General features: G+C 35.3%; 1 protein-coding gene across 1 annotated transcript; it reads right to left on the bottom strand.

Annotated features, from left to right (window-relative positions):
• Window positions 2,363-9,131, bottom strand: LOC105171452 (squamosa promoter-binding-like protein 7). Its single transcript, XM_011092574.2, has 10 exons — window positions 8,191-9,131; window positions 6,783-6,955; window positions 6,270-6,493; window positions 6,105-6,179; window positions 5,900-6,007; window positions 5,369-5,486; window positions 4,612-4,747; window positions 4,047-4,203; window positions 3,151-3,684; window positions 2,363-2,940 (listed from the first exon to the last, which is right to left on the bottom strand). Exons 1-10 carry the CDS (start codon window positions 8,751-8,753, stop codon window positions 2,701-2,703), a joined length of 2,328 nt encoding a protein of 775 aa, XP_011090876.1. The 5' UTR covers window positions 8,754-9,131; the 3' UTR covers window positions 2,363-2,700.

Here is an 11,754-nt window from a genome sequence, read left to right as displayed (position 1 = left end):
GCAATGGGAGAGGATATATATGAAGATATTGTAATAATTATTGTAAATATGTAAGAATTAATGATGGAGCTGTCTCATACTAATGATTGATATTATAATAGTGAGAGATATTTTAGGAAGGTTTTGGAGGGAGATGAAGATTAGAATTCATGTGAGTGAAGCTGTCACTGACGTGGGATCCTGTCACCCCATGCTCTATTTCATATGGGAATTCTCATCATCATCATCTACATCAAAACCATGCAACTGTCATGAAACATGTGATTTTCCTATCTAATTCTTGGAGAATTCTAATACAGACCAAATTTGGTTGAATTTAAACTAATTATATAACAAGTGTAATACATTTATCGTGTGATTGTTATATAATTAAAAAAATAACTAAGCACAAAACAAGTGTATTACACTTACTGTGTGATTGATCTAATTAATTCGGCCAACCATATCAATGCATACTATGACTAAGATTTGACATTTAAGCCCTCCATATCTTTTTTTTTTAATAAGGGAAAATTACATCAACGTCTCTTGATGTTAGATTTAATTACAAAAAATCCCATACTATTTATAAAATTATAAGGGCACCACCTATGTAATTTAATATTAATTTGCAGACATAGCAGGGTCACACGCTAGTCAAAATTATTAATTTCAGATGATATGTAATAAATTATTAAAGAAATGGAATATTTCCTACAATTTGTTTGTGTTTTTATTTCCAAGTTTTTAAACATACTTGTTTATTTATATATATTCTCATAGACCATATATTAATTTGACGCCACCAATAACTAATAGATGTCATACATAATTATAAGTTAATCGGTATTTTTATGATTTTTTACTTTCAACTTGATAATTAATTATAACAAAAAGTCATACTTTGTCTGATTTTTAGTGAAGAATGTATGTTTATATATATTATTATTCCTTAATAATTATGTAATTGGGCATGGGAGCGCATACGTATTTTGAATAAGAATTAAATAAGGGTAGTTGTAGTTGTGATGTAGCAACACATACACCCTTCAAATGATACATATAAAAATAAAGCAAGAAAACAAGTGATGGCTGTGGAAGAGTAGGGAGATGAGACGTATACTCAAGAATCACCCTGTTGCTTTATGTTTTTTTATTTTTAATTTTTGGAAATAATAATTAAAATTTAAATATTTTTTTAACAAGGAGTAATTTATTTATTTTGAATATCACATAAAATGACATGCATTTTTTTCGAAAAAAAAAATTAATCTTGCAACCCGCCACTCCACCACTTTCCAAATAATAATAATAATAAAAAATTACACGTCATACTTTCAAAATTCAAAAGTCATTTGGATAATAATAAAAAAACGACCAATTACATCAAAAGGTATGTAATTCAAATCCATATATATATAAAATATATATATATATGTATTTGATGTGTCGATTATTATTAATAATTATTGTAGGGACAATTAAGTCAGAGTGATTAAAAAAAATCCAAGTTTTTCTATTAAAGTTGCATGCATTACGTCTCTTGAAACAACTAAAAGTTTGCAAGTTGGAAATGATTTTGCCCAATAATTTATACAACTTGAACTAATTTTTTATACTACAAAAGAAATAGCTCCCATAATAATTATACATTCATCAAATTGTAAGATATAAAAAAAAAACAGAGTAGTTGGGATGTGAATGGGTGGTAGCTGCTAGCTTTCATATTTTTGTTTAGATTATTACAGGAGGAGAGTGATGCTGTCAAGAACAGTTGACCCATCTTCCCTTTCATTACACACTCTCTGTTGTCGGTGTCCACAGATTTTCTGCTACCAACTTGTCCTTTTACTAGTCAGATTTGTCGACTTTCCCCCCTCACCATTGTCTTTTTTTTCTATTTGTTTTCAATATACGCCCTTCAAAACTAATAAATATTTTCCTATTACAAATGGTACATATATCAATATATATATTGTTAGTATCAATCACAATAGGCGTTGTAGCATGTTTTTTAACAGACATATTAGTAGCATTTATGAAGTTTAATGATGCATCTAATTGTAGGACGTGTGAGATAATTAATGTAGGAGTAATAAAGACATTATGAATTAATTAAGGAGGAAAGAAGGTGAGGTAGGGATTTGGGTTGGCGACAGCAGAGAAAAGACAACGACGCGGTTCAACAAATTGTACTATTGTCCTTACTTGTCGTCTCATCCGCATGTGCTGTATATGATTCATTGTTTCACCTTCCTTATTTCATTTGATTGAGACAAATCCTAAATTAAACTTAAATATATGAACCAAAAAAAACAGAAAAACAGTTTTTAATATTTTCCTAATCTTGATAAATGAAATTACATTTGAATTTCGTCAGCCATTTATTTTGAATCGATCAATTAACAAAAAGAATATAGAGGTACATCCGGTAAATGCTATCTATTAACAAGATTACTGGACATCTAACAGATACAGATTGTTCGGATGCTGAAAAATTGTACATAAGAAACAAGCGAGACGCCTACACCTCACAATGTTTCCTCAAGAAAAAACAACCCCACCCATCTCTCATGAAATCTGGGTCTTACAGTTTATATCTTCCCCCCTGCGAATTTCTTCAAGGTTAAGGTTAGTAAACAAGACCGAATATCCGCGCGCAACGAGCTATACATTCGAAATCTAGAAACGAGATTATTAGGGGAGAAACTCTGACTAACACTAAGAGCTGTCGAACAAACACCTACGAATAGTCGTGGCAATGTCGCTGACCCGTTGAGGGTGGAGGACGACCGCACATACTCCAACACAGATACCAAGAACTGCAATTGCCATGATGAGTGGCCGTGAAGGTAAAGATGTTCTTGTTAACAACTGGTTGAAAGACTTTTGTGGGCTCGGCTGAAGACTAACATTCATGATCACCTCTCCGTTTAAAAGAGGACGTGTTTCATGGCCACCCTGCAAAACAGGCACCAGTATCTCAACGTTCTTTGCCCATTGCATTAATTTAGCAAATGAAGAAGCAAAGTCGACCTAAATGAATCTTTATGATTTCTTCCTGATCTCGCTAACATAGTGTTAATTTGATTAAAACCTAATTTGCCAATTCAAATTTTGGAACCACCCAGGTCAAGTTATAGTATATGCATAAATATTTAGTGCCCTTACCATATTAGCAGCTAGAACGGCACATTGATCGTCTTTCTGGAAGCTTTGACTGTAAACATTTCCATCCAGTACACTCGTAGCTGTAAAATCTTTGTCCTGTAACTTCCGGTCGAGCATACTTTGTGCAATGCCCATATTATTATGGAGTGACCTCATATCAGCATCAGAAATGTGATCGACTAAATTGTTGCCCATTGCAAATTTCATGTTGCAAAATACTCTCTCCAAAATGACAGAAGACTCTTTTTCTATCAAACAGTTCAATAAGTTGTTGAACCTTTGTATGTGGGAAGATGTCAATGGTTGCTCCAGGACGGGTTTCTTCAGCGACCATGCAACGTCCAAAACAAACTCTGATAACTGTGCTTGCCTTGAGGCAAAAACTTCACATTCAGGCCTTGGAGGAGACTGTTGTTGGTCTTGGGAGGATAGAGAGGAATCGAACTTTTGTTGCAATATCTCCATTTCTGCACAAGTTTCTTTGTCGCCAACAAGAACTGGAATGAAGTTGGACAAGCCGGACTGGTTTTCAACCTGTACAGGCAGCCCAGTCCACGTAACATGAGATAGCAATCATAACAGCAAAGTTTCTTCATTCTAATCACAGCAACATATGCATCAACTTCATCTAGCAGAATTCTTTTCCAAAACACTTGCCATTGCTATACAACTTTCGATGTCAACAAGGGCTTATAATATATGGAATTTGACGCAACACATAGTTCATCTGCCAATTCTAACAATCCTTTACCAAGGTTGAAGATGCACAATGAGAAAGATATCATATTTTCATACATTTCTCAGAATTGAAACAGGAAGAGTTGTATAGAAAGGCAGAACAGATACAAATAGGTGAACCAAGACAAGAAGTAAAGGTGAGCAACCACAGGTCTCACCTCAATAAACGCCGGGCCCAAAAGATTCATATCAGTTTGAGGTACAGATATCTTCACCAGTTGGTGTTCGAACCTGTTGCTATCTCCTTTCTTACAACATGGAGATGAAACACAAATATTGTATGCTAGGTATCGTCCAGCAAATGAAACAAGAAACCTGCCAATGGAATCAAAAGTTTATTCAGGACGAAAGGAATTCAATTTCAATACATACACCACCAACATACAACATCAGGGAGCAGAATGGATATGTTAATGCTCTCTAAAACACGAAAGTAATTAGATCATTCTTCCTGTATTACTTATTGCTCATTATGATAACGACACAAGAAATATGAACCAAACACCCCTTTCCCAGTGATCCCTGTTCAGAGTAATCTGAAGTTTGGACAACTGATTTCATAATTTCAAAAATCTTGATCTCCTATCCTTACCCCTGCCATCCCCTTCTTGGTGGAAGACAGATAGTAAGGGTATTTTTTTCTGAAACCTGTGTTCCACAGGGTAAAGTAAATAGAAGAAACCTTCACAAAGAATCTTTACCAATAGGATAACTATATCATACCGGAACTTAGGTTGAAGAAGGTAACTTCCACAAGCAACAAATTCCATTGGCCTGCCAGCCTCAAAGCAAGTTGGATATATGTAATGAAGCTTTGGAGATCTATCCTTCACCTTGATTTTCATTACTGAGTTTGCATCTGTTTCCAGAAGGATCCAGCAAAATGTTAGAAACATATTACAGAAAAGAACAACTCTTGACTCTGTATAAATCAAATAACCCCAGGACAAATCACCAAACAACTAAGTTAGATTACTACTCTTTTCTTTTTCAACAAATTTACAGAATCCCCTTATTGTTTATCCTACTTCATTTTGGTGCCTAATTACTTCTTAAGGAGACATGCTTGTTGGCATAATTTTTTAGTTATTGACTCTTCTTCATTGTTCGAGTCTCTTCAGGACATGATCTAAATTTTTGTAAATTTTTTAACGCAAAGTTAGTTTGAAGCAGAGAGTAAGATATTTTCTAGAATAGATTGTTTTTACAATTTTATAAGCAAACTTAGACCACAAACATTGAACTGATCAACATCAAATCCCAAATGCCTAACACGAGTTAGTTCAATAGAATATAGAAAAATTAAAAAAAGAAGATAAGCGTTGGGTAGGTTTCTGGTGGGTAATTCACAATAATTAACATACCAATAAATTTCTAATAACAGCTTCCTAAAGAATGAAAACCATTGAACTAGAAATGAGAATTGCTATGAGAAATAAACACTATAAGATGTTATTCATGAAATAAGATGACAACTGACCTTTTCTGACACAAAACATCATGTCATTTAGATAAACGAGCATTGTGCCTCTTCCAGACAAAATGTTCCCCGGTGAGGCAAGAAGTTCTTTTATACATTGAGCTGGTTCCTCTAATAACTGCCCAATGCATGGATATTAAATAGTTAGGCCATTAGAAATCTATAAGGCCCGACTTAACCAGAAACTACGAAATCAAACAGTTTGGCACCAGGATATATCATCCACATCACAAAGCAATAATATAACACAATGTTAATGATCTGATGATACTTATATCCATTTATCAACATATTTGCTCACAATAAGATAAAAGTAGTCAATTATCTGATTATTCATATTAGGATTACGTAACAATCTAGCAATAAGACATCGTAATTGTAGATGAACAAGTGTTACTTCTTAAGTATGACAGCATAGAGCTTCCAAATATTTATACCTATATCATAAAGTTCACAGATGCTGTATGGATAATGAATAAGAACATCCAACCATAATGAAAAGAAAAAAGAAGAATATAAGATCCGGAATACCTTAACCCATGTTGGCTTTGGCATTGCAATAAAAGCCGTCAAAATTGTACAACCGGGCCGGATGTAACCCTCCAATTCAATGGGCATGTTAGCCAACCATTGAAAAATCTATAAAAGTAGAATGTTAAACAATACCCACCACATCATTGACACAGATAATATTTCTCTCTTATGTACTAAACTGAAGTAACAATCTTTTCAATACTTGATGTCGAAGTCGTCGAGGAAACTCTGCTGGATTCCAGTCATAGAGCTTGAAGGAGATCCGACCAGCTGGACACTGAGAGAAGTGATAAAGCAGTGCGATTAAGCTAGCTAGATTTGCCAAGCCAAAAGAAAACGCAATGCAGCAATAACGTGTTGAGCTTACCATAGAGGAAAAAGTATTCTTGTTGTCACTGTAGGGTGGGGAATGCTTATATTTTGGATTCTGTGTCTGCCCACTAATACGCATTTTATCAGATGCAGCAAATGATGCAACACTATCACTCTGGGGATTTTCGGGACCTAGGGCTGAACATAGCATAGAAGCAGGTGCATCTGACTCCAACAATAATTCCTGTTCTTCAGTCTGACTTCTTCGACATATGCCATCTGGGGCACAAAAGTTTCATTAGGGAGGTCAACTACCTCAAAATGGCAAATCAATGCACCCAACAATTGGTCATAACATAGTAGCAAAACCATGATAAAGAATAATAATTTCCCCAATTTCTCAAGACTAACAAGAAGTAATTTTAGACCTTGCCAGCATTTTAAGTGTAAAAAATAGAGACTGCTACCAACTCCTACTGATCTAAGAAAATAACATTAAGAGATGTCAGAGGCAGTTCAAAGCAGGGAAGATTAGACATAATCACCACCTAATATTAGGCCATTATACCTTTTCCAGTGTCATCATCTCCACTGACATCATCAGCCAAGCTAATCTGTTGAGCTTCCTTTTGTGTGCCTCCTCTAGAGTCACTGGGTCTTCTTCGACGCCGGTTATTGTGCCGTTCTAATTTCCTCCTACAGCTACGTTTACCCTCATCAAAATCTGACAAGAGATGAAACCTGCCAAAGTTCTACATGTGTAAGCATAAAAACAAAAAAAGACTTCAACTTTTCTATCCGTTTCAGCCATGCAAAAATCAGTGGTAACATTTAAATTTTTCTCCATACAACCACCACAATAAATTGAGAATACTAACAATGCTTCCATGCAAAATGCCATTTCGTCTAACAGCATGACAAGAAACCACAGACAACGTCCCTACTTACAGAGTAAAAAACTTACAGATCTAATTCCCCAGACATTAACACGATATAGATTTCACTGTTTATCTGAGATCCAACTATTTGGTTCAGGCTCTTCATGCACCACATTTTCATATTCGATAGATGAATTAGACTTATCCATAAATCAAAGAACCTAGAAAAGCACAAGCCATCTGCTCTCAGATAAATTGATTCTTGATCCACCCTATACCAGCTCTATAAATAATAAAATACCCCTACAAATTTTGCCCACATCCTGCTAAAAGCTCCGATAAAACTTGAACCTAAGAATTCTTATGGAAGCACATACACACAGTTCACTCCCAAAATTCACCACTAGGATATCTAATCGCCAATTTAACTAACAGATGAGATCAAGCTTGAACATTATGTCAATTTCCACTACATCTTTGGCAGGAAAGCTAAGCACCCAACATTTAGACTATATATACACATTCACTGCATACTCAATCCCTTCCCCGTACACCAACTTCCGGAAGGGAGGGAGCGCGCGCGAGAGAGAGAGAGAGAGAACACCATCAAGAAAAATATCTGTCTTAACAACCTAGTCCTCAATCAAAATAATTCGTGAAATTCACTAATTGAACCACACAAGATTTTTTTTTAAAAAAAAAACAAAAGAAGAAGAAGAAGAAGAAGGAACTTTCTGGGTTTTTTCATCATGTCGGCTAAGTAAACACCACCACAAGCAATAAATACGCATTAACTCCTTCTATCCAACATCAAAGTAATCCATACTAATTGATTAAAAAGACATGAGCTTTTCGCATCCACTCCACGAAAGAAAACGCCATGCGATCAATAAATATGCATCTACTAATACTCCAAGAAAACCCGGAAATGCAATGACGAATCAATAAAGGGAGCTAACTTCGACGCTGTTCCTCATTGACTTGAGAAAGAAGACATCATAAAAGCAATAAATCCGCATAGACCGAACATCCTAACACTTGAAGAAGAATGTAAATGTTCCAGTTGATCTCAGAAAATGAAAACAAAAAGGGACTTACTTTCCGCACTGCTGGCAGTACCTCTTGCTCTCCCCATCAAGCACCACAGCGCTAGCATTCGCACACCGCAAGCACACTCGATGCCGCTTATGATACCCTTTGAGCTCAGTAATATCCGCCTCACAGCCCGGTACCTGGCATCGCACCGGGGCCCCGCCCGAAAGCTTCACCATTCGGGCCCGCTTCTTTCCCGGAAGCGCCAACTCCTCCTCCGCCAATTGCTCATCCAATTCAGGGCATGCACATGGGACCAATTCGGGGCAGGCGCATGGGACCCGACCCGCCAAGAAATTAGAGCACACCAATCTCGGGTCCCTCTTCCTAACTCGGCCCGAGTTCTCCAACGGTTGGCTTCGCTCGATTTCGGGTCCGGATCCGAGTTCGGGCTGCGGGAATGAGAAGTCGAGAGTTTCGTCGAGGTTGAAGTCGAGGAAATCGGACCAGTCGAAGAGGGAGGAGGAGGCGGTTTCACCAGGGGGGACATGGGGCGCTGCCGAGGCCATTTCCAGGTTTCTGGGTAGATAAGCTGGAGCTAGGATGGGAGATGGTGGGTTTTGCTGCATTTTTATTAAATTTTTTTTTTTATCTTACAAAATTCTTGGAATTGAGATTTTAGAAGGCGGCCGAGAAAATAGGAGGTTGAGAGAAGAGAATTAGGGGTTAGAAAATCCTGTGTGTCAGTAATTTGTTTGTAAGGAAAGATGTATGGGGGTGAGAGTTGAAAGAATAGGTGGGGGGTGGGGGGCGGCGACGATAGGTGGTGACACGAAGACGACGGGGGTGGAGGAGATGATGGATGGAGAATGGAGCATCAAATTCCGTTTCCTTGTGTGCTATCTTTCTTCTTCTTCTTCATGTTATTCTTGTATTATTGTACGTAGAAAGTGAGCATATTATGATAATAATAATTACCTTGAATTTGAACCACAATATATTTGAAGAATAAAAGATATGGAAAGGGTGAGCAAATTGAAGTGGGGGAATGAGAATGAGTTACTCCAAAGGTAAGCAATCATCAATCTTCAATTCCACATCATTATCATAATATTAAACTCTTAATATTACTACATTTTTTTAATATTGTAATGCTTAAAACATGCATATATAAAATAAAATAAAAAATATTAACCTTTCAATAATGTTTATGAAGTAATGATGATATTATTTTAAAATATATTTTTTTTAATATTTTAAATATATTAATCAAGTTCAGAATTTTATTGGCACTCGAAACTCGCCCCATTGCTATTCCTACTAGTGTCTCGATTGTCCAATCCATCCTCTAAATAATAATAGAGTTCAATTTGTAAATATTCTCCATTTTTTAATTTAATCAAATCAACACATACACAAATTTTGAAAAACCGCGAATTTATTAGCAATAAAAGAAATAAAAAGAATAAACAATCATTAAATAATATGAAGGGACAACCACTAACAGCAGAGGCAGTTGTACCGAATAGGTTGGAGGATTGTTGCAGTCAAAATGAATTGGGATCCGTTAATTGCGTAAACGTTAAGTGATCATATTTATGTTGTTTGGTTTGGTTACCAAATTCATCGTTAATTCAAAATAACGACATTCTAATTTCAGGATTTGGACAAAATGAGGGCAATTGCATTAACATTGTTTTGTATCCACTTTCATCGTTCAAAATATTAAATCTTTTATTTCATTTAATATATATATCGTTGTATTTTATAGTCTAATTTTTTTCTTTTGGGTTGCATGTTGTCATAAAAATTACACAAGTTTTACAATTTACCCTCTCATACTGTTTTACGGGATTTTATCAAAAATTGGTCATATGCACACCACATAGTACATTTTGAGAGCAAGATCGTCATTTTCTAACTTTCTTGCTCAAAACACACTTTAGGCGCGTGAGGGCAAGATTGTTATTTTTGGGTTTTCTTATTTAAAACACACCTCAGATTAAAAATAATGATTTTGTCCTTAAAAATATCATGTGTTATACATGCAATCAATACTCGTTGGAATTTTCTATCGACTTGAAATGATAAAAATACACAAATTACATAATTTATGTGGCAAAATGCAAATATATATAATTTATATGTATCAAAGTACAAAAATAATAATAGTTTGAAGGATAAAATATCTTTTACCCTAAACCCAGATACGTGGTTTTGGTGGGCTATTGGGAAAGTGGATATAGGTTGGTGTACGAGCATCAAAATACCACTAAATCTTCAAACTCCTCAAATTGTTTTTCACATGCATCAAAATATAATTATCACACTTAGAAGGGACAAATATTACACATCTCTAATAATTAGACATTAGTAACTTTGGTCCCATGATTTTGGTCGTATGCAAGATTTTTGTCAACAAACAATGCATATAAGTGCTTTTAGATGTTTGTCCTTTTTGATCATATAACATGTGCATTACAACAGTGTATAAAATATTCATATTAATTTTAAAATATATATTTCTATTTATATTTTTACGATACACTTGTGTAGGGGCGTAGCTCAAGATGCACGATGGGCGGGGATGGGCTAACCCAACTTAGGATCAGATTGAACCAAAAATAGTTTGGCACAGGCCCGCTTGGGACTGGGTCATCCCAAGAATCAATACTTGGGACCAATCCACTCTAGTGATCCAGGTCCACTGATCCTGGGCTTGGCATGTTGGGTTTTGTTTTTTAAGTTCATTATATATTTTTAACTATTATTTTTTTATATAATTTTTCGTGTGATTTAATTTATTATTTTTTTATTTCAAAAGACAATTATAAATTTAAGTAATTGTTTATAAGAAAACCTTACTATCATAAAAAAAAAATGAAACAAGCACATTTGAGCATGATACGAGCCTCAACCGAGTTGGTCCATAGTTTGGGTTTGGGTTTAAAAATAGAACAACTGGGGCTCATTTAGAAGGCAAAAGACTGTCGCAAGACCGACTATGAACAATAATGGACCGATCTTGAGTCGGACTTTTTCGAACTGGTCTGTGCCAGTCTTAAACCGACCTGGCCCACTACGTACCTTGAAGTGTAGCCAAATCCAATCAAATCTGAACGGCTAGCAAGGTTCGATTTTGGATATTGGGCTATTAGCCCATTATTTGTTTTTATAAATAATTATTAGTCCATAAATTTGACGGGTGATGAGTGATTTGATAATTTGCTATATTGAGCTGGAGATATTTGCTTATATCAATAATATAATAATTTTTCAGCATTTTCAATACATAAAAACCTATAGACTTAAACCCGCCCTTCATTTCCTAATTAATAGTTATAACAATTAATTGTATTTGAGTCATCATATATATTTAACTTATAATGAAGAGTTGTAGTAATTTAATTTTTCTTGACAAACATTTAATAATTATTAAATTTTGATAGGGTTAAACAAAAGTTCTTGCTTCAATAAGTTAGGTGAATAGTTTATAAAAGTAATCAATCACACAATAGGTGCGATTATACGTGTCGCATGATGATTGGATGTGCTGGAATTTGATTTGAACTTCTTGTTCTTGGATTTAAATGGGCCCAATGCTGGGGTTCATAGGCCTGGGCTAGACCC

The sequence above is a fragment of the Sesamum indicum genome, linkage group LG10 (genome assembly GCF_000512975.1).
Source record: "Sesamum indicum cultivar Zhongzhi No. 13 linkage group LG10, S_indicum_v1.0, whole genome shotgun sequence".
Lineage (NCBI taxonomy): Eukaryota > Viridiplantae > Streptophyta > Magnoliopsida > Lamiales > Pedaliaceae > Sesamum > Sesamum indicum.
Note: the sequence above shows the minus strand (reverse complement) of the source record. Positions and strands in the feature narration are given on the sequence as shown.

Bases quoted from the DNA above. Each gene is read 5' to 3' on its own strand.
- LOC105171452 (XM_011092574.2), bottom strand. From the start codon at position 8,753: ATGCAGCAAAACCCACCATCTCCCATCCTAGCTCCAGCTTATCTACCC. The intron at 6,008-6,104 runs GTATTGAAAAGA...CTACTTTTATAG, and splicing joins CTCGACGACTTCGACATCAA to ATTTTTCAATGGTTGGCTAA. The intron at 4,204-4,611 runs GTATGATATAGT...TTCCATTGGCAG, and splicing joins CTTCTTCAACCTAAGTTCCG to GTTTCTTGTTTCATTTGCTG.